Source organism: Leptinotarsa decemlineata, unplaced genomic scaffold, assembly GCF_025532065.1.
Source record: "Leptinotarsa decemlineata unplaced genomic scaffold, Ldec_3_MD MMD2_tig00002159_RagTag_RagTag, whole genome shotgun sequence".
NCBI lineage: Eukaryota > Metazoa > Arthropoda > Insecta > Coleoptera > Chrysomelidae > Leptinotarsa > Leptinotarsa decemlineata.
Window position 1 is genome coordinate 8,545,621 of NW_027412574.1, and position 23,391 is coordinate 8,569,011.

Consider the following 23,391-nt stretch of genomic DNA (forward strand, 5'->3'; position numbering starts at 1 on the left):
CACGATTATGATGGCACGGCTCAATTTATTATATAATATGTTATCAGACTGCATTTGGTTTACACTGTAACCAATGTAAGAATAAGTACCATGTCCAGATAGAGTTCTAAATGGAGTTTTGTGATGGAATTGGCTGATCCTTGAAAATCCATGATATCGTATCTGAGTAAGAGGAATAAACTTACAAAGTCGTAACACATTTCACTATGCAATAGATTATTAAGGCTTGTTCAATACTAACGTGTATAATGAATAATAAAACACGTGTGGCGGTTTTATTAAACTGTTTCTTAATAATCTTACCATAAAATATCACTTAAATATGCTAATCAGTTTTGACCCAGAACGGCATTAAGCATAAGGTGTATAGTTACCCATCGGTCTCATGCAAAACTCTTCAATTAAAAACTGTGTGACATTTGACCGTTCAGAAACCATTTAATTAGCGAACCCGAATAAGGCTATAATTTTGTTCATAAAACTTGAAGCAATTTTGCTCAATTTGCATAAAGAAAATCTTCCTGGCATACCTACATAGTACTGTACCACGACTCGGGCTCTTTTTTGCAACAAGTTTCAGAAACAACTTGCGGTGAAACAAAAAATATGTTTCAAAACAAGTCAGTTAAGCATTTTTCATTAGAATTCAAACCTTGTTCTACAACACCCTGTTTTACAACTTTTTGTGTTGTCTAAATGTGGCATAACAGTAATTGCATATGGTATATTTCTTGCTGTGGGTGGGTTACATGTGATTCAGTGCTGCTTCTTTTATCCAAATCAGTGGAGTTACAAACATTTTCATCAAAAAATGATCGGCACCCAACAATAGTAAAGCATTCATTTATAACATTGCTATAAATATTAGGAATTATTGTTTGTTATTGAGTTACATGTACTTCATCGCCGTTATATTCATATGAAACAGTTTCAACTAGAACTAGATTCTATAAAGGAAAATCAAATTGTAATATTTAAGGGGCAAAGCAGTGAAAAATCAGTTTCAAACTGTTGAACTATTTCAGAATTTCAACTACGTAGTTGAACAAATTCATCATTGAACCTGTTTTGTTACACCGTATGACGTGAGAGTACATGTGTATCTCGAAGCTACCTCGCTTGCAGGTAATGTTCCAGCTAGCTCATTGTCTGATGACTTACGTTAGATTAGGTCAAAACTAACTGAGTCTTTTCGACCCTCCACCGCAACCCGTGTGGGTTTATTGTGGCTCACACCTATTCACACTCGACCAATAATCCCAGCTTCTTAACGAAGCCGATTATTTTGTATGGTGAGTGGTCTTTCAGGTCAGATGGTAAGAGTACGGCTCTGTCGAATTCCAAAAACCTAATTCGGTCCCCAGCGGGGCAGGCACAAAGTATGTGCTCTGCTGTTTCATCATTTTCCAAACAGAGGCGACACACACTGTCTTCCGACAGTCCGAGTCTCTGTATATGATGATTCAAATGACAGTGACCTGTGAGAAGGCCTGTTAGACATCGTAGTTTATCCCTACTGTAGTCCAACAACTGTTTGATATCAAGCTTCGAAGGGTAAATAAACGCCTTGGAGTGAGCCAATCCTCAAATATATTGCCAGAATTCCATAAATATTCTTGCCATCCAGGCGTTCAATGTTTGTTTGGCAAAGCGTAAAGCGATGAGAATGACACATTCTGGTTCTATGAAGCTGCTTGCAGCACCTCCCTTTGCAAGGGAGTCAGCAGCCTGATTGCCTTCCAGGCCAGTATACCCAAGAATCCAGACCAGAGACGATATGTTAAGTCTGATATAGTATGTCCGATGATTTAGTTCGATGTCTAGAACTTAAAAGTGTTTAAGTACATGTGTACTTCCGAGTTAATCACTGGCATGAAGTATTCAATGCTGAATCTGCTTCGAAAAACCTGATGAATATTATTTATTCCTGCTTTTATATTTTACACGGTTAATATACATTTCTGAATATGTCTAAATATAATCTCACTTTGTTGATGTGATTCAATTTTATTCTGTCTTTAGAAAGTTTCATATAAACATTATCCAGTTTTTCCTTCCTACATCGAATTAGAAAATATCTAATTCATCTTTAAAGTCAATTCAGTACAGTATGACTCACTGAAGTAATAATCTGAGAGAGAAATGATGAGAATAAAAATAAACAACAAAAAATATGATACTTCACAAGTGTGGAAAGGATATTGATGAACAGGCTGATATCGAAATATTAGTTCACACTGTTTCGTAAAGTGTTCTGGTTATATAACTTGATTAGTCTATTTTCAATTCATGATAATTGGGTTCCTCTGTAATTTGAAGTTGTTCTTAAATGAATACACAATTTGTAACTACTTTTTTCAATATGACCGACATGGTAACTCTAATTTATGTTATTATCAATGATGTACAACCCCATAATTTGTGTTTTAGGCTATTTATTTCCATGTTATTGTATAGTTATATTCATTTCTATATTTAATAAATATATATCTCTACAGTATTCAGACACAGATCCAGGGGACAATGTCCTCCTAGAAATTAAGACACATTAAAAAATCAGATAGGAAAAACTAACTAATGAAAGGTGAAGTATATGAATGTATCTCAAAATAGAGAATTTAAAGCAGCAAGGAAAATTACTAGTTATACATTCAATGGTTAGATATTCATAAAAGTAGGCAACCTGCATAATTTGTTCCCCTATTATTGCTAGATCTGCACCTGCCAGCACTAGACAAAATCGTCAATGGACACTTTCTTAGAATGATTAGATTTTTCATTCGTTAACTGTATCTTAGAAAAGATAAGTAAATATTTGCCACACCTCTCTTATAGTAGAATTGTTGAAATAAAAAAAGAAAAATATTATCGCCAGAAAACTAGCCAAAGAAATATATTGAATTTTTCAGTTAGTTTACAGGAACTCAGAATAAAACACAGAGTCAGACAAATATTTCATAAGTTGTCACTAGTTACAGAAAATAAAGTTTTGTTTTACTACTTATATTCATGAAAATCTATTACTCGCCACGAATTGTTTCCAAATAATCAGCAGCTTCTTTAGTAATTTTGTGATAATTTGCTGTGATTGGTCTGTAATAGTAAGCTTGATAGTCATTTCTCTCAGCTAACTTCTGTTTTATATCCCTCTCTATTTTCCTAAAAGAAATACAATGACTAGAGATCTTCATTCTAATATTCATGTGCATCTTGTGAGATGTTTGCTTATCTAACAATAATCAACTTCATGAATGTTAATATTCAAACAGAAACTACATTTACCTCGCTAGCTTTGATCAGCGCAAAAAAAAAATAATTTAGAATATATTACCTTTTCTTTAATATATAATAAACGATGAGCAGATTGTATTTCTGAGTTATGTTTATACTTTTGTTACAGTAATTATACAAAAGAATGTTCTTATGCAGAAAGGGCACACTTGAAAAAACAGAAACATGTTACCAACATATCCCCCTTATGCATAATATTTTGTGGATATTTTATTGGTTTGATCTATAGCAAATCCTAAAATGTACTATTTAAAAATACAGTGCTGATCTAAATAGTCCTCCCACAGTGTGAGATTTCCACTTGAAAGTTTAGAAAATCACAACAGGTGTTTCAGTATACAATAGCATCTTCGGGTGTCACAATACTGTTTCTACAATTTCTTTGTTATGCTTTTATAAGGAATTGGTTGGAAATTTGCATGTGTCCTTTCTGCATATTGAATCCAATTTATTGAATATTACCAATTGTACAACACAACCAATGTAAAAATTGACATCGGCGGACCTCAAAATCAAAATCAAATTCTCATTGATGACCGCTATTATTTATCTTTATATATTTTCCTACCTGAGTTGTCTCCGTTCTTCTTCCATAAACATAAAACACAAATATTTTTCATAATCTTGCTGGGGATCAGTCATTATATATCTAGCAATGAATCTAGTCACTGGATTCTACAAAAAATGTTCAGTAAATAACTGATGTGACAATAGAAACGCTCAAACGGATAGAAATGGTCAATAAAATAGTGGCATTTAATTCAATCCAATAACAAATAATTGTTGCCAGGGACTTTCATCATAATTTTGAGTAACTAATTGAAGTAATATAATGGTATTTGCATTTCTAGTATTTTTTTATTGCTTAAACACCAATCTTCTTTTTCCAAATTTTCATAAATTTCGTCCCATAATAGTGTTTATGTGGGACATTGTGGTCCAAATTTCCAAAAACGGTATGCTGAACATGAAAGGTCCTTCAGACTGATAAAAAATGATTCGATGTTTTCAAACCATTCCTTGGCATACAACCACAAGTTCCCGAATCTAAACGATATGGAAATTTTGCACTATACAAGGAAGGGCTGCGAACTCAATTATTTAAAATCCTTGTAAATTCACAAACATAAACATTGTGGGTGCAACCAGTTAAATGATCAAATCGATTTAGTTTACTCACCGGTTTTCAAATTAGCATATCCGCATTGTAACTACTAAACAAAATTCAGGTACTCAATCAAGCCAAGTACCTCTATTATTACCTGCAGGGGTGCTATATAAGGGCTAATGTAATTTACTTTAATGTATAAGTTTGAAAATGTCCTTATGGGACGAAACTGCAGTAACGTTAGTTACAAATAAAAGTGGTAAAAAACATAGAAAGTTTCAATTCTCTTTTCTTCATTGTGATCTCCTACCACGTAGTAACGGCTAAATTCATTAATTTACTGTTTGTCATACTAATGATGATAATGAATACAAAATGTATTGATGTTTTATGTATTTACAATATTCTTTCTTGTATTTTTTTCAACTTTTTTAATGTCAATTATATATATAGTGATCCTCTTCTATCGACTATAGGTTGTTTCATAATGTGTACACACAAATTGCTTGCCGAAATAAAAATAATGATCATAAATCTAAAGATCATTTTCAAAAAAAAATCTGATCAATATAATATATTAAGATCTAGGTACTTCTTTCGAATATCGGATGTCCCATATTTGGTTATCAGGAACTACTGCTCGAAATAATAATGGAAAGTTTGAAAAATCTAACTATCATTTTTGCACTTCTGACATTTCTTCTTGCATTTGAGAAAACTTTTCGAGTAAGAAATTCATAATGACCATGATTCTAATGATCATTATTTATGTTTTTTTGTAATATTATTGCATTTTTGAGAGTTTTGGATCAATATAATCGCTTCTTTCAAAGTGGTATTAGAAAGGAGATCATCACTAATCATATTAATTTAAATATTTTTCTAGAACACAATAATTGTACCAAAAGTCGATAGAACGGATTTGCAATTCATAATTACTATGAAAAAGTTTTAAAGAAGTAGGGTATTCAAAAATAGAAGATCAATATTCCCAATTTCCACAAAAAATATTTTCAATTACTTAATCTGAGTAACTAAAAGGCAAACGAAATATAAAAATAATAGTCATTAGAAATAACATATTCAAATATTCAAAAAACACTTTATTGTGAGATTTTTTTATATCAGCCAATTCCATCATATGTCATTAGAATTTTTATGACTAACAGTTTATGTCATAACAAGTATTTAAAATGAGGAAAAATCATTTATCATATTTATGAGAAACTTTTTCAAAAACACATCACATGAACACAAAAATAATGAATGTAACTTATATGGTCACCATTATCATCATTTTGGCGGCAATTTATGACTTACAAATTACCCTGTAATTGATGGAAGGTTATCATAATTAATAAATGTCATGAAATTTTCAAAGATGCAAAAAGAATAGCAGAAAGGCACCAAACCTGTCATTAGATTTTCACTCATTATTATCGTTATTCAGGTACATAATTTATGACCTACAAAATATAGTATGTACTGGTTATGAAAAGAATACTTTTCATCACTTGCAATAGAAAAGTTTTCAAGTATACAATGAAAATGAGCTGCAACCCTAAAATTTGTCTTGTTCATTAGATAGAACCATTCCATAAGTACTATTTAATTACTCAAAACTCTGATAAAAGTCCCAAAAGATAATTTCAATGGCCTCAGTTATAATCTCATATTTCAAGAGAGTTTCTGATTTCAAACCATCAGTAAATATAAGTTATTGAAGAATTTTTCATCGTACTCTGTAATATTCCCAGTATTTTGGTACATAATCTTCAGGAATTTCTGTCAGGGTAGCAGGTCCAATAAATACATTAGCATATGTAACAGCCAAACCACAAGGTATAATTCCTAATAGAAAATAATAGTGAAGACTGTCTTTGAATTTGTTCCATTGCCATCTCGAGGGTACCATAGGAAATGTTCTGTGTTCTGACATGCATCTTTTGGACACTGAAATTCAGAATTTTGGAAAAAATATTAATCATTTCATTACATAACAAACAAAAATAAGAATTGTAAAAAAAATACCTTGTTTTTGTATTGTAGCTGTTGGCATTCGAAACAATGATCTTAATGTGCTTAAAATAGACATTTTAGGAAAATTTTATTAATGAACTACTGAAATAAAAATATGAATTATTTTTCTCCTTTAACCAAATATTTTTGACAATCGCTCAATCCATCCGACCAACAGCATTGCCAATAGAAAATTATCAAAATCCCCAGAGCGTAATTAAACATTTTTCAAATGATTTCCCATGATGTGCGGCAGCATTTAGAACAGGGAGTCTATATCTCGTTTCTTATCACATAAATGTAGATCCAATATATGAAAATTCAGAAGGAATGCTGGAATTGAAAAACTCATATAAATATGCATTTTTTATATTCAACATAGAGTTTATGACCATTTAACGATAAGAAAAATGTACAGAGAAATTCATTCAGAAATATATGAAGTCGTTTGTAACAAAACTGTTTATATGTAGGTATACTTATTTTTAAAAAAATTGAATAATTTCCCAAGCCTTGAGATTGAGGCATGTTCATCTTCAGTCCCCATATTGTTTCTCTTCCAATATTGCAATTATTGCAACGTAATAGTATGCACTCATTTCAATAATAGTATTATTTCAGCACGTTTTCCTTTTTTGTCAACCAAAAGTGTATTTCAGTCAATAATTTCAATTTGAATTTTAAATCCGGTAGTTTTAATTGCGTCATGCACACTTTCAAGATTTGACAGTATATCAAGTTTCGTAATGCCTAAAGAATAAACACTGTCACAGAAATAAGGAACGGTGTCAATAATGAGAAAATGATTACTACGTAGAATACAAACAGAACAGAAGGAGAACTTGAGAACAAGAAAAATAATCTGCATGAATTCCGATTGCCCTTATGGATCTATGAGATTTAGTGCCGTTGGCATTGACAAATGAATGAATAACTGGCACAGCACTAGTTCATTGTTGAATGAAAATGTCATGTAACTATATCTAAAAAGATCGCATCACTTGACAACAAGCTCAAAGCACAGAATATTTTCTACTATTCTGTGCCCAAAGCACAGTAGAAAGTAGAATGCTAAAAGATCACTGTGCCCAAAGAAGTAAGATAGATGATTCTCTCTAGGTGATATTTCAATACCTAACCTCAACTTAGTATCCAACTTCCGACAAACATTTTTTTCAAATTAAGATTTTTAAACAATGCTTGAATTTTCAGTTACATGATTAAAACAAACTGAAAACAATGCTTAATGGTCTGAGGTACATAAGTCATTCAATTAAATCATCTGCGTTGAAGAAAATAAATAATGGTCAGGAGAGGAAGAGATTTATTCACACATCTTTGTGTAAGTGTGATGTTCAATAATAGTTTGAAAAAATGAATTGTTTTTTATTTCTAGATAGTTTCAGTGGAGAGTACGAATGGCAAGATCCAAAATCACAGGATGAAGTGTAAGGAGTTGTTTAATTTCTATATAATATTGTGGGCAATTTCACAATAATAATCTCAATTTACCATTTTACCATTTTGATACACAATGAATTACAAATAGTCACATATCAAGCCTCCAAGGCCATGTAAAAAAATATTCAGTAAAGTATATACTGCACCATAACATAAATTTGTCAGTAATTTTACAGGCTTCAGTTACCTAATGTATTTTCTAGTGCAGGTCCTGCAATAATTATTGTATCATCAGCAAACAAAGTTATGTGACACTTTTTAAGTTGTTGAAGATTGTTGGCAAATATTACGAGAAGTGAAGGTCCTGGGACTGTCACTGGGAGCTCCCAATGTTACATCTTGTTCTCTTGACATGAAAACGGTCATACTACTACCATTCATACATGATTTCCACCGATTCAGCCCGATTCCCCTGAGTCAAACGAATTCAATATAAAAAACTCTGGTGAGGTTGTATCAAATGCTGTTGACAGATGAAAATCTATTTTGGGATAGGTATGTATATTTGGATTTGGGTCGTTGCAAAGACAAGCTTTGAGATTCGCCCTCTGTCTTTCACTGCAGCTTTTACTCCAAGGTGGCTTGTTGAAACCAGAGCTGAAACACAATGCATTTGTGATTCAACAGCTCTGTTTTGACCTACGGAGGGTCTCTTCAGAAGTGCTAGGCCGACACACAAATGCATTGCTAGATTTAACTAGGGACTCTGTGCTCTGATTGGTTATCTGGAAGGAAAATTCTGCAAGAGATGAAACATAACCATCTCTTATGTTATGGATACTTTGTTGCATTTACGAAGTGCATTTATAAATAAATGCCATTATTCTAGCATTTTATGTATTTTCGGTAAGGGTTGCATTCAGGTTACTCGGTCAATAAATCCAGCTTGATTGAGAAAATTATAGGTTGCAGTTTCTATGGAGTGATTCTTCCTGGACCTAGGTTGATTGTCCCATGTAAGATTATTTTTTGTAGACCACCAATTTTTCATTTAGTTTGAAAGATTCCATAATAGCAAAATATGTTGATAGTTCTTTCTCCTAGTTGAAAAAAACTACATCTTTTTTTGAAAACTACCCTTGCTATCGTCCAACTTGTGTTAGGAATCACACATTGAAAGGTAAGACCTCGTCCTTACCTCGTACAAGTTTCGACTTCTGAGGATTGTTTTTCGTAGGGGTGCGATAGCTGGTTAAACGGAAACATAAACATTAGAGACTTATTCAATCTTTGCCTGTAAGGCAGTGCCATATTAGAATCAAATGAATTCCTTCCATTTTTTGTTTTCAGGGTGAATATAATTGTTATTTCCAAAGATGGTGAACGAATCCCTATTCAAGGAAAAGTAGGAGATAATCTATTATACTTAGCTCATAGATATCAAATTCCCATGGAGGGGGCTTGTGAAGCATCCTTAGCTTGCACCACTTGTCATGTTTATGTACAAAGTAATCATTTCGATCATTTACCTACTGCCACAGAAACTGAAGAAGATCTACTAGATATGGCACCATTTTTGAAAGAAAATTCTAGACTAGGATGTCAAATTATTTTAAAAAAAGATTTAGAAGGATTGGAGGTTGAATTACCTAAGGCAACTAGAAACTTTTATGTTGATGGGCATTCGCCGAAGCCACACTAAGCATTGTTAATGATCTGATAATGAGATAGTAATATATTATTCGAATCTGTTTATCTGATTGTGATTTTTATGCAAATATAAATAACATAGTTTTCCAGTAGGCTTACTGTGATGTACCTTTTGAACTGTACCAGTTGATTCTCTGTCAACATTCAACTTGATAGGAATCTCACGTTGAAATATGAAGCCTTCTTAATCTATAGGCTGCACAAACTTTGACGTTTGAGGGCATGACAGTTGGTTAGAAAATTAAAAACTTCAATTGTTAATGAAGCCTAGGTAGACCATTTAGTGAGGAAGACGCAGAGATGAATCATTTCCTTTGTTTTCAAATCATTTAAATCTTCAAATTATTTGCCCTTCTCAATTATTTTAGGAACACATTGGATATATCATAGACAGTAGACATGTCATTGAGTAGGTTTACAACATACATAAAAATAAGTTGAAAATTTTATAGAAAGAAAGGTACTCAATTGAAAGTTACTACATATTTGCGTCATTTTTATGAAACGGGAATAGAGAACGTGTATGTAGGTATTTCTTTATTTTTTCAAATAATTGATGTGGTTCCCAGATGTCTCAGTGATCGAAATACATTTTTTCTTTGGAATTTTCAAATTTGTATAGTCTACAATTTGAGCTCGATTTGATCTAGAATTCGATTAACTCCCTTCAGCGCCACTCTAGATTATCTAATGAACATTTAGAAAAATAATACAGTCGGCTGCAGTAATGACGAAAGATCAATAATAACAGTAAAATGATTCAAATGTATACCTACGCCCTTACTATTAATATATACGGAAACTGAGAAGAACCACATATTTTTATTATTCGTTTCCTTGAAATTACAACTTTGAACTCAAAATTTTGACTTAAATCTCGTATTTTTGAAATTTCAACTTCAAACTCCAAATCAAGACTTTAATCTCGTAATTTCGAAATTACCACTTTAATCTCGTAATTTCAAAATTACCAGATTGAAGTTCCAATTTCAAGTTTGAAGTCGTAATTTCGAGTTGAAAGTTCGAAATTTCGAGTTTAAAGTCGTAATTCAGAAATTATGAGATTAAAGTCGAAATTTCGTGATTCAAAGTCGTAGTTTCCAAGAAATATGTAATGAAAATATGTGGCGCTTCCGTGAATATCATTCCTCAAGGTGTGTCGGTTTTAAAAATTTGGAGCTGAGCGAGCAGATACAGATTTGATACCATGTGCTCACAAAATGGACGAGGCGAAATATATTTAACGAACGCTCGATCTCCCTGACAAGTTGACAATTGTAGTATAATTGGTCACCACGAAAGTTTTTATTACAACGGAATATTTTTTTATGCAAATATTTCTAGAAAACTAATCAAGAATGACTATCGTTGAAGAAGTCATTATTATGTGAATAAGAATACGTCATGAAATTTTTCTGAAAACGGTGATGTGCTGAGAAAAAGAATTGAAAATTTTACCAACAGTTTAAATTTATTCAAAAATGTCTGTGACTCAACAATTCCTTTTTAAACATGATAACTGACAACTTAAAAATGTGTCTTATTCAAACGTTATTCTCAGAGCTAAGTGATCACATTTTTTTCTCGCTCTCGTAAATACCGAACATATAGTATTATCGAACTCTTATCGAGCGAAGCGACCTAATCGAACGCTCAAGGAACACATCTTCAGTCTTCGTATTTTCAAGGTTACTATATAGGTGGGTGGCTGAATAGAGTTGTCTTTAAACGAAGGTATACCTGAAGAAAAGGGAAAGGTGTGGTTACAAACAAGTTTGGCATCAATGATATAGTGACATCAGGTTTAATGTTACTGACACTGAATTTGAATTTTAGAATTAAAAATTATTTTGTGAGTTTATAGTGCTGGTTTATGAATTCTCCTAGTTTCTCTCACGAACATTGTTATCATTTTCAGCGTTTTACAATTTATTTTATCTATTTTTAATATAGATATTGATAGTTTATAATATTTTAATATAGTCAAGACATAATAATCTCTGTAAAATTTCTATCTGATTCTTATTGAGTGAGAATAAAATTGTTGAACAATATTGAAAATGAGGCTCGATGATAGATCCAAATATCTTGAATCTTGTTCTATTTGTTAAGTCTTTTACTATTCATGATGTAACTTTTATAGCAATTTTTTTTGAAATATATGTAACATGTTTATTGAAATTAGGTGAACTATCTGAAAATATACCTGAATGAATAATAAAAGCGAATTCTTAAATTTAACACAAAATTCCTGATGTATTTTTCCAACCAATAAATGATTGTATCGGTGAATTTAAGAACTCGCCTAATTTTAAATTCTAACTTATTGAAGATTAAACAATAACACTCTTACATAAAATCAAATAACTGAATAGTACTGCACGTTTTGGATACAACAGAATTTTATTATTTTTTCTTCTAAAATACTGTAATTGTATTACAAATGACTGCAAATTATTTAGGATTACGATTGCGCAGTATTCATTCAACGCTGTGATCATTACTGAATTTATATTATTAGATAAAATTGCATTTTACGTTATTCTATTTCCCATCGTACATTTTTTAAAAATGTTGCCAAACAGTTGATTTCTCTGGTAAGTTTATTTTTTAACATCAATAACTGGAAGTGAATTTATGCACACTCAATTAGCAAGGAACAAGTAGCAAAAACGTCACCATAAAGTAGACTTCGGTATATGACCTTCGTCTTCGCAATCAACGCAAATACAACTCATGATGTATATGTCACAGTAGCAGACGAAGCATTTGGTATTTCAAGTTCCATTTGACCATGGCTCATCAGCCAAGATTTTGTTCTTTGATCGTGACTTTAGCCGTGAAAGCTTATATTCTCATATTATCTTTCGAAAGCACTTTTCCAGTCATCTTCTGATGATGCTAACTTGGTAAGCGCATTTCAATTCCAATGAGGAAACGATGTTTTCAATAAATTTATTTTACTACAGATGTTACAAATTCTACGTTCTACGTTTTTATATAATGACGCTCTCATTGTTCATCTTATTGTCCTTTCGCTAAAAGTTTTATTTGTATCATCAGAATTATTCTGAGTTGGCAACTTTGGGTTTTATTTGACGTTTTTTTATATGCATTTACCGATTAGAACTCTCAATATTTAGAGCAGGAAACGGTATGAACAACTGAAATGAAAACTGCCACTAATGAGAAGTAAACAGAGTAGCAAACTCGAAAAAGATACGTGTGCTCCAAATAATATCCACATCCGATATAGTCTATATAGTCACTTATTGATTGTTAACTGTTGATTACTAATCGAACATGCATGAATCCACCTTATGGGTAACATTTCACAACATGGAATATCGAAATATGCAAAAATACAATATTTCATAATGTTATCTCAAAAATAACAGCAATAACAATGTTCCGTTTATTATTGGCAACTGTTACCTATCTTGTCACTGATAATGACGTAAACGTAAAAAAGTGACGGCAAGCTCTTGAATGCGAAGTAAAATTTCTGATGGTTACTTCAGCCAATGAAACCGCGCTAATGTTTCAAATGCACTATATGACCGAATCGAACAAATCTCAATATTCCATTCCACTTCACTCGATTGCTGATAATTCTATTACTGGAATCATTTTATTATTCCTATAATCATAACTGATGATGTTGATAATGGTCACATTATTCGTCTTTCTATATTTTATATTGATTTTTTCAGAACTATTGCATTACAAGTAATGTTCGAACGACCAAACCCAAATTTGAGTACTTTCGGAACATATCCCTATTTTCAATATGACAAATGACAAGTGAATAGTGAACTGCAGAGCGTATCACTTTAATTTTTCTAAGTTTCCGCTTCCTTTCGGTATAACACCGCAGCCATGAAAGCCAAGGGAGAGGTTAGTTAAGTGTTTTCATTAGTAAATTTAATAATTTTAAGGTCATTATGTTGTTTTTTCAATAACTAATAGTACTGGTGTTTGCAGTATTAAAAATAAGTACTTTTTGATATCAGGTTTTGATTTTGAACTTGTTTTGCATGGCCGTACACGTGTGCTTAGTGTCATAACTACTATCTGTTACAAAACAATTTTTCTGTTTTCAGTTGAAAGAATATGAAGTTATCGGGCGTAAGTTGCCTACAGAAAAGGAGAAAACAACTCCTTTATATAAAATGAGGATATTTGCTCCGGACCCAATAGTAGCGAAATCTCGTTTCTGGTATTTCCTTCGCCAGCTTAAAAAGTTCAAGAAAGCCACTGGCGAGATCGTGTCTGTGAAACCTATTCCCGAAAAATCGCCTATTAAAATCAAAAACTTCGGTATTTGGCTCCGGTATGATTCCCGATCTGGCACCCACAACATGTACAGGGAATACAGAGATCTTAGTGTTTCTGGAGCTGTAACTTCTTGCTACAGAGATATGGGAGCCCGTCACAGAGCCAGAGCTCATGCTATACAGGTGAGTCTTATTTTGTATGAATGATGTTATATTTCTCTAGAAATTCATGTCTCCAGAGAGATTAATATTAAGTGTATGCAACACTCCCAAGATTAAGAATTAAGAGGTCAACCATAACAAATCGATGGGAGCATATAAGGAAATTTGACTAAGAAAGAACTATCTCTAGAAAATTGGCCAATTAAATTAATAAATGAAGGAATATTCGGAATTGCTACTGGTATGGTTCAAAATAGTTACATTACTGTTTATTTAGAATGTACTATCGCATAACTTTCTAAGGTTCAACTAAGCAACTGTTTTTTACTGTTATAGGACTGTCCCGATGACAAACCCGAATACGTCTTTAGAGCTCGAGTCAAAAAGAAAATTTACATGCACCAAGTTAAAATATTTGCAACTTTCATTGAGTATAGAAATTTCAAAAAGAATGTTTCAAATTTGTATCATAATAGTTGGAGAAATGAGTAAAAAATCTTGAACCGTCATTTCATTATGGTAATATCATACAGTAGAATATTAAATGAATAATAATTGTGGTTATGTTGATATTTGCATGAACCAGAAACTTTTCCTTGGTATAGTTAGCAGTTATTATGTTTAGTTTTTAGGTAATGTAATGGCCATTATTTGTAATGTACCACCTAGTAGGTGAAATTTCATAAGACAAGGTAATTCAAAAGATTTCTGCATTTCTAGGCAGTTTTTTCTCTGCCACTTGAAGGAAATATTGATTTTAGTTGCCTCTGCTAGTTTTTTGAAACATTTTAAAATAGTCCTTCATATATTTTTTTATATTTCAGCTACATACTTTTGGTAATGAAAACTTGTAAAATGTCACATTCTTTTCATGATTGATACTAATGAGGAAATTTTTCAGTTGAATTCCTAGGACGTGTTCTCGCAATTTAAGTTTAGTTGATCAACAAAAGTTGAGTATGACTGGAATTAGTTTTTGTTCACATTGTTCAGCACAAAATGTTTCAATTCATTTCATTTTCAACTCATTTCAATGTAATTAAGTTGAAAATGGCATCGAAAGCAGTTGTGCATGAAATTGTAAGTACAATAAGTGTTTTGTTGAAAGAAGAACTAAAAGTAATTTTCTCGGTAATGTGTTTTAAAATTGGCAGACAACTCATAAGTTGAACAATAAAGTTTGACTCAGTCTAACATTTGTTGATCTACTGAAAAGTTGATCAGCTTAACTAAGTTTTTCGTTCAACTTTTGTTGATAACTGAAATCGTTCAACTGAACTTGACTCTTGAGAATGAATTTTTAGTAACAAAAATTACCTGCTATGTACTTGCTGGGTACTCGTTCTTAAAACTACCTGTTCACCAATTAGTAACATATATTATTTGAGGTCCATAATTTGTATAAACTGCATTGTATAGTAGTGTAGAGGATGCTACTGTAGTGAAACTCATAGTAGAAATTGAGTCTATGTTGTGAAAATTTATAATTATCATCACGAATAGTGTTTTTGATTTTCACCAAGTAACAGATCAGTGTTTTGAAGAAAAACACCAATGGCTTCCTTAATGTTGGAGAAGGATCTCATTTACAATTTTCTCGGACAACTGGGCATTTCATGAGCGTTCATTTTGATGTCTTTATTTACTGTTTTTCTCTTAATAATATCTAAAAATTTCATATTCATTTTACATTAACCAAAAAAAAAAATACTAGCAACCTACCCTGGGTGAAATTCTGATACCAAATATACATATAAATGCATTCAATCGCTACTAATATGGTGCTATAGGGCAAAGTGCGGCTTTCAACACGATTTTTATAAGACACCCGCTGAGCCATTAATAAAAACTGGTTATTGTGGGTTATCCCCAAGAAATAGACATATACTATCGCAGACTTTTCTGTAGACCCTTCTAAAGTCTATAAACGCTGGAAGCGACTTTGTTTTATACTATGTATTGATTTCCTGAGACTGGCGCAATTAACAATTGAAACTTGTACCAAGAAAGGATTTGATTATGGGTTAATTTGAAATCTTTAACCGAATATTTTTATATGTGGTGGATATGGCCAATACTTGATCAAAATCATAACGCTTTCAAGTAACACTATCTTGTTTTTTTTTTTTTATTATAAAAATTGTACAGTTTGACCGACAAAATTTTTTCAATTTTCTTGTTGACGTAAACTCTTTTTCTGTTTGGAAACTTTTTCATTTCTTTCAAGACATCCACACCAACAATCTTATTTCCTGAACTAGTTTTTACAGGTCCTTGCTTGAATATTTGCCATATTCTTCTTGATTATCTATAAACTGTGATCTAGGGCCTTATATTCACTTAAAACATGAACTCTTTCTGTCTGTGTTTACAGCCCAATTTTGTTCAGGTGTCCTCTACTAACTGAACAGTGATCACTGTACAGTAGTTATTCTAAGCCCATCCCCGATCTATTGAAGTATTTCTTTTTTTATTCTTCACAGAAATGTATACCTTTATATTTCGTTCAGGGTGTCAATTTGAAACTGTAGTCTTCTGTTAAGCAACTTGAGTGCGTCCAAGAAATTTGCAATGAATTTACTTCCAAACGAATGACTTCCTAGAAGTTGACTTCTGCAAAGAAAATGAAAATCTGCTCATCACCGTTGTCTCATATCCTTAGAGAGATGTTGACACCTAGATTTTTGCTCATCATTAAAATTGATTGTAGTGGTACAAACAAGATCATTTTCATTGACAAAAATTCCATATCCTATCAGCTAAAACATTTAATGTTGTGAATTGTAAGAAATCAAATTAATTTGAACACATTTGGCAAAATATCAGTTTGAGAACCACTGTATGCTCGATGATACTGGTCCAAATATGTCAGAACAATCTGGAGAACTCCAATTGTCTGAACTCAAAATACCCTACCGTACGGTAATAAAATGATGTTTAAACTTTATTTTCAGTTACTTGAAGTTTTTTGGGATTTTTTCCTTTTGAATGACTTTTTTTGTCAAATCCAATTATCCCGATATGAAGTAGGGTTGGTCCCAATGTATTCAGATAATTATTGCAGTTCTACTGTTGATAAAATTTACCACCATTTTCTCTCATAATCTCTATTCAAAACATTCAATTGATCGAAGAATCAATGAAAAGAAAATTTATTAACACATTACATTATTTTTTGTGTTTACACCAATCAGAAAGAACTTTCTTCATATTGAACATAGACGTTGAAAATTGAAAAAATTAAATTAAAAGATAATTTGAAAGATTAAAGATAGTTTATGAGATATTTTTGGTTTAAAGTATTGATCACACTGGCAGAGAAGAAGCCACATCATCTGATAGGAATTCTCCAATGTTATAAACGCTTTTTTGACGAGCATTTTTTTTATTATTTGTAGAAATCTTTTATTAGGTTTTTATCAACCCATCGTATTGTAAGGTTAGATTCACTTCACCTTCAACACTTGCCCAAATTTTTGAAAGGATAGGTTGCCCTTCATAGTGTTTTTGCTAATTAGTGCACATAGGACTTCCAAGTTAGGGATGAGTCAAGCGTTACTCCAATACATTTCACATTTGACTTCACCTCTATGAATTAATTTCTGAGATAAAAATATATCAGTTTTACAGTTATTTAAGAACCTGTTGCAGTTGAACCAGTCATTAACCTTCAATTAATTATGCGTCTCTGATTCTCTCCTGTAATTTAATTATGGAGAAATTTACTTAAAATGTGTGAAGTTTAGCAACATTGTGGAGTGTGCTACCTTTTTTATTCCTTTGTTTAAAGAATTTATTTTGGAAGTTTTTAAAATCTGGAATATCTTTCCAGGACACTATCATATCTCAAGGGAAATTTGCCCAAACTCATTGTCCATTTGATATGTTAAAAAAGAGTACACTACAAATAAATTGATTTTTAGTTCAAAAACCTATGTGACCAAATACAAATGAAGGCCTTGTTGAATTCTTATCTCAATATTTGCACTATGGTATCTCCTACTCATATTTCTTATATGTGAGTAGGTCGAATCGGTGCTAAATTAAAATGGGTACATTGCATCGTTGGAAATGGTTTAGTTAATGACCATTTGCCTGGTTTCACTGCCCTACAATTATTTTGTATGTAATGATATTTGAATAAAAAAAATAACGAATATAAATATATATTGAATTTATTGTAATATTGATTGTGCTTTCGGAGAGTCCAGAGGTTATTTATTATATTCATCTTTTTTTTTACAGATTATCAAAGTTGAAGAAGTCAAGGCAAGTGACACAAGGAGACCACAAGTTAAACAGTTCCACGATTCAAAGATTCGTTTCCCACTTCCAAAACGTATTCAACACAAATCTATGAACCGCTTCTCAGTTCGTAAACCAAGAACATACTTCTTGTAATAAGTTGTGGTTGAAGAATACATTCTTTATATATTGACATGAATTTTGTTTTCATTACAACTAAAATTTATTAGTACTTGAAAAAATTGGGCGAACACTTTCCACACCAGAACAAAAATGCTGTCTCTCGACATTCGCTTTGCTAACTTAGTTTGCATTATCAGGAGATGACAGTATTAGTCATCTTCTGATGATGGTATGGAAAAAGCGTTTTCAATAGATAACTTTGTCTATATATATATAACTAACTTTGTATATATATATATATATATATATATATATATATATATATATATATATATATATATATATATATATATATATATAAAACTCACTTTGTATATTTATATATATATAACTAACTTTGTATATATATAAGTCTTGGGGTCTTTAACAACCAGCAGTCTAAGGGTAAAAACATACCGGAGAATTACAGCTCGTTAAATTGCCGTCATGCAACGGCAAAGAAACAACCATTTCTTTTTCGCATACTGGAGCATTGCAACTCTTTACATTGTCATCATGCAACGGCAAAGAAACAACTATTCCTTTTTCGCCGCATGACCATGTGCACGGCGCTGATGCATGACAATATTGGCAATAGATTCAACTGAAAACTATCCACGGAACACTTTTTTTCTACACTTTGCAAATTATCTAACCAGTTTAGAGGTGAAGAAACTCGACAAACACATTTCCCTTACTATAATTTCACCAGGATGGAAATCATGAAAGTTCTTTGTTAAATAGGTAAGTAGCCTCGTCAAAGGGTGAGGTTTATTGTATGTTAGGGTTTGTATCGCTTCAGATTTCGGGTCAGATCGTTCAACCACTGACTTCAATCTATAAAGAAGTATTTCTGTTCGAAAAATGGGGAAAAATATAGTTTTCATTAATATAAATATAATTTTCTTTAATGTTATACTACTAATTTGTTAAGCCTAACGTACAGGTTCCAAATTTACAGCTACCGAACTGAGTCATAGCTGGTGGAAGAAATCTTTGTGCGTAAAGCTTGGGTTGGTGTATGACAAATTATTAGAAAAAAAGGAATAGAAACATTCCGGCAGTTCTACGTATCAAATTGATGAATTAGCCTACTAGATGCAAAACAGTACAAAAAATCAAGTAATGAAATTTCTTGTAAAAAGATAATTGGAAAAGGCGCCCCCCCAAAAAAATGTTGAAACAGTAATTAATATAGTCAGCAGTAAAATGGCGCACAGGTGGTATGCCCCTGTCGTGAGATGGGAACATTACATCTAGATCGTGAGAATTCCTTTTCAATCACATTTTTTCTCACGAGAATGTATCTAGTTGAAGGTGAATTGATTTTACTTCGTTACATGGCTGACGGAACCTTGAATAAATACAATCTGCCACTTTGGTGGCTCAGGGAGTTGATAACATAAGTGCCATAGGACGAAGCACGGCCTTCGATGCACTATTTATAGGCAAGCGCCACCGGGACCGTCGCAACCACTGTGTCCCTGCATTTTAAAACTATCTTCGAAAATATTCATTTAAATTATATACTGTAAAGAGCCATATTGATTTATAAAATATGCATTATGTATTTAAGGTACTTATTTGTATAAGGCATAAGAATTAATGTTGTATTGCTTAAAATCGCTTCTAAAAGTCATTATTTCTCGAAGATAAAAAATGGTTATTGTGGGTTATCCCTAACAGATAGACGAATACAATCGTGGAATTTTTTGTAGACTTGTGAATGGATAAACGCCATCAGATAAGTATAATAATAGAATAGGATTTCGCGGTCACAAATTTGAACATAGAATATTGGGTTGAACCGCGCTCAAACTTTTGCATTGTTGGACGTTTCGACTTTACTGTACTGAGCTCGGAGTAATAAAAAAAATATTCCTCTGAAGTACTGAGAGACACACTTTAGGGTTCTGTGACTTGACACCAGGGCCTCAATCTGCCTACTCTCCAGCTCTCGTCGCTGGTCTTCCTATCTGTATATTTTTTCTGATAATGAGTCTATGCCTTCATCCAAATCCCACATCTCTGCTTCGATTTTGATTGTTTTTTGGATAGATTTTTCTCAAGCTTCTTAGTCGACTGTTTTTTAAAGACAAACACAATCAATACATGAAAATCCTTAAGACGCTCTAAGAGCGGTGCCTGTGCTAAAGTATAGTGATACACATTGGATTTGAATCGTTGGAGATTACATTCATTTGAAAAAACGTTCTTAGCAAGTTTATTCCACATAAACGCAGTTCTCCAAATGAAAGAGTTCTTAAACAATGAAGTTCGAGGTGCACTGAGTTGAACCTCAAAACTATAAGCAGCCACAGTCCGTCGCGTATTTCTGATATGTACCGCTTTTGGTGGAATCAAATTTGCCAAGTCACTTGAACACTTTCCGTGAAAGTATATATAGAAGAAAGACAAATCTCCAACCTTTCTTCGATGTTCCAGACTATCAAGGTTGCAAGTGATGTTGGCGTCTGGATGAAATCCAGCAGCTTCAGGGTATGCTTAGGAGCAGAGCTCTATACATGAGAAAAATCCTCCAAAGAAGGTCTGAAATGATCTCTTAAGCATCAAAAGCTGCTAAGGTGTATACGGTTTTCTGGTTCGGAACAGTGTTCAAAGCTTTTGAGAAGCAGCTTTTTCGATCCCAGCGACTTATTGTGCCAAGACATATTGGTGTCCGCATTTTAACCCCCAACAAATTTATCGAAGCAGAAAATCGAATTGTCTGACCTGACATTATTATATCCGGTTCGGAGACATTTATCTTTTTGTAGAAAAACGATGCCTGGGTTTTTGCGGCATTGAATTGAACCTAGTTACTTTCACCCCAATTCGAAATTACTTCTAGATCCTCATTAAGATATGCAACCTCCTGCTGCCGATGAAGATATGTGCTGTCGTGAGCAAAGCCAATATATTGGATTCTTGGTTTTTTCCAATACGTCGTTGATATACAATAGAAAAAGGGTTGAAGACAATATGGGTCCCTGGGGAACACCAGCGTTGATGGTGAAAGTATTCGAGAGATATCCGTCGATGGCCACTTGCAAGGAATAACGTTCTTTCAGGACACTGAAAAGCCGTACACAAAAATGATTCGACAAGCCATAGCTTCGAAATTTGACCAGCAAACCCTAATGCCACACACGGTCAAAGACCTTAGAAATATCAAGCGCATCTTACTTCGACTCTCAATGTTTCTCTATTGCGTTACCTATTCCAAATATGGCTGACATACCTACATACAAAGCAACTGGTCTATAGTTATTTGGGCGAGTTTTCTTACCCTTTCTGGGAAAAGGCGGAACGCGAGCATTATCTTTCAACATGAAGGAAAAATCCCTTTCTTGTAAGACAGGTAGAAAAGTCTGCAAAATACTGGTACGAGTGCATTTGCACATTTTTTAAGTACGATGACGGGCACTTCATCAGGACCAGACGCCTTGATGATATTGAGCTGTTTCAGAATTCGCCTGACTAGACGTCGAAAAGTAATTTCCGGCATTGTGGATTCTAATGTGGGAAATCGACTGTGGAGTGGGATGCAAATTGTTAAGCTAGTAAATTTGCTTTTTCTATGGCTGTTGTTGCAATTGAACCATCTGCTTGTGTTAGTGGTAGATATGTGGATTTTGTAAAGTTTTGATCAACAGCTTTAGCTACCGACCAGAAGAATCTAGACCCGTTAGGATTGGCAATCAGTTTATTCCTAATTGTCTGCTGATTGTGAATGTCTTTGCTTTCATTTATCCTAAGTTTCCAGCTGGTTGCGAGCATTAACAAACCAAGTTCGGTTTTCGGCACTGGGATTTTTGCGCCACTGCCGGTAGGCGAGATTTTTTGAGGCGACAGCTTGCTCTAAAGCACTGCGTAGGCATTTCTTTACTTCACACAATTGGAAGGTCTTGTTATTCCTTGTGAGGAATCCTTTAACTTGAGCGCAAACCAACTATTGGATTCAATTCACAGTGATAAGGCGGCAACCGAAGAACCAACATTCCTTTAGTCTTCGCCATCTCATCGGTGACATACCTGACGAATTTTGATTTATGACGTTTATCAGAGTTGATATAAATATTGGAAATATTTATAAATTAAAATAATAAACATTATTAATTATGAACAAATAGTAAATTTATTAAAACAACGATAAAAATAAAATAAAAACAACAATAAAAATTAATTGGCGCTCCGGGGCGATTTCATTGATTCCAGTGGCGCATTTGCTTTTTCAGCTGCAGGAAAACCCGGAAAAACCTGCAGCAACACATCATCTGAAGATCTTGATCTAACAATGTCCTCTCTCTTATAAAACAAAATGTAGAGTGTCCCCATATTATATGAACTATCTACCTCATTTATAAATTGAAGGGTTACATGTTATCACCTAACAACTTTGTAATTTAGTTATTTGTTACAAACTTGAATAAAAAAATTATTAAAATTAAAAATTAACTATTTTGTATTGATTTGTGCTTATAATATCAACTCATCGAAATTTTTAATCAATCGTTTTCAAATTTTTTACCTTGAGTTCAAATCCCAATCTCGTGGATTTTTATACCATCTATAACGTTTCCGTCTTTATTCGTAAATAATAATTTCACTGTATTGAATAGTTTTCAACAATATAATATAACGTAAACCATAGCCACAGCAACGCGTGGCCGGGTCTGCCAGTATAAGATAATACCAATGTTTTCCTTATGGCCGAGGTTTGAATTACAATATCCAGATGTCGCAAACTCTGTGTTCCCCCGAATAGTTTTCAGTCCATTGAAAATCCTAATCATACTTGACAAGTTAGTAAATTCAACGATATCTCATGCGCATTCACCAAATGAATTCGCTCATTAGTTTACTAAGACTGCGCATCAAACATCTCAAAATTTAAAAACTTGCCAATTTTTTATAAAACACTAGCTTTTACCCGCGACTACGCTTGCATTTATGCTATTAAATAAGTATAACTACAATGGAAATGAATCAATATAAGAACTATATGACGTTAAA

General features: G+C 32.8%; 3 protein-coding genes and 1 long non-coding RNA gene across 5 annotated transcripts; 2 read left to right on the forward strand and 2 right to left on the reverse strand.

Annotated features, from left to right (window-relative positions):
- Positions 1–2,942: 2,942 nt before the first annotated feature.
- Positions 2,943–6,614, reverse strand: ND-SGDH (NADH dehydrogenase (ubiquinone) SGDH subunit). Its single transcript, XM_023164959.2, has 4 exons — positions 6,431–6,614; positions 6,141–6,352; positions 3,860–3,966; positions 2,943–3,159 (listed from the first exon to the last, which is right to left on the reverse strand). The coding sequence occupies exons 1-4, from the start codon at positions 6,492–6,494 to the stop codon at positions 3,021–3,023; spliced, it is 522 nt and encodes a 173-aa protein (XP_023020727.2). The 5' UTR covers positions 6,495–6,614; the 3' UTR covers positions 2,943–3,020.
- Positions 6,615–7,356: 742 nt separating this feature from the next.
- Fdx1 (Adrenodoxin-like protein 1, mitochondrial Ferredoxin 1) lies at positions 7,357–9,572 on the forward strand. 2 transcript variants are annotated; one of them, XM_023164962.2, is made up of 4 exons: positions 7,357–7,514; positions 7,631–7,760; positions 7,815–7,866; positions 9,170–9,572. In XM_023164962.2, the coding sequence occupies exons 2-4, from the start codon at positions 7,658–7,660 to the stop codon at positions 9,519–9,521; spliced, it is 507 nt and encodes a 168-aa protein (XP_023020730.2). In that variant the 5' UTR covers positions 7,357–7,514; positions 7,631–7,657; the 3' UTR covers positions 9,522–9,572. The 2 variants fall into 2 exon arrangements, with proteins under 2 accessions (XP_023020730.2, XP_023020731.2); XM_023164963.2 differs by having other exon boundaries at positions 7,378–7,537.
- Positions 9,573–13,279: 3,707 nt separating this feature from the next.
- RpL18A (Ribosomal protein L18A) lies at positions 13,280–18,406 on the forward strand. Its single transcript, XM_023164964.2, has 3 exons — positions 13,280–13,426; positions 13,633–13,989; positions 18,214–18,406. Exons 1-3 carry the CDS (start codon positions 13,409–13,411, stop codon positions 18,367–18,369), a joined length of 531 nt encoding a protein of 176 aa, XP_023020732.1. The 5' UTR covers positions 13,280–13,408; the 3' UTR covers positions 18,370–18,406.
- On the reverse strand, positions 16,077–21,796 carry LOC141483039 (uncharacterized). The gene is made up of 2 exons (XR_012465869.1): positions 21,665–21,796; positions 16,077–16,581 (listed from the first exon to the last, which is right to left on the reverse strand). It is a non-coding gene; the product is annotated as an uncharacterized lncRNA (long non-coding RNA).
- Between the last annotated feature and the right edge of the window lie 1,595 nt (positions 21,797–23,391).

What these genes read in the sequence shown, in the direction of transcription:
- ND-SGDH (XM_023164959.2), bottom strand. Translation starts at nt 6,494, where the DNA reads ATGTCTATTTTAAGCACATTAAGATCATTGTTTCGAATGCCAACAGCT. An exon ending in AGCTACAATACAAAAACAAG is followed by an intron (nt 6,353 to 6,430) that starts GTATTTTTTTTA and finishes TCTGAATTTCAG; the next exon opens with TGTCCAAAAGATGCATGTCA. An exon ending in AATACTGGGAATATTACAGA is followed by an intron (nt 3,967 to 6,140) that starts GTACGATGAAAA and finishes CATTTTTTGTAG; the next exon opens with AATCCAGTGACTAGATTCAT.
- RpL18A (XM_023164964.2), top strand. An exon ending in CCAGAGCTCATGCTATACAG is followed by an intron (nt 13,990 to 18,213) that starts GTGAGTCTTATT and finishes TTTTTTTTACAG; the next exon opens with ATTATCAAAGTTGAAGAAGT.
- Fdx1 (XM_023164962.2), top strand. Translation starts at nt 7,658, where the DNA reads ATGCTTAATGGTCTGAGGTACATAAGTCATTCAATTAAATCATCTGCG. An exon ending in ATTTATTCACACATCTTTGT is followed by an intron (nt 7,761 to 7,814) that starts GTAAGTGTGATG and finishes TTTTATTTCTAG; the next exon opens with ATAGTTTCAGTGGAGAGTAC. An exon ending in CCAAAATCACAGGATGAAGT is followed by an intron (nt 7,867 to 9,169) that starts GTAAGGAGTTGT and finishes TTTTGTTTTCAG; the next exon opens with GGTGAATATAATTGTTATTT.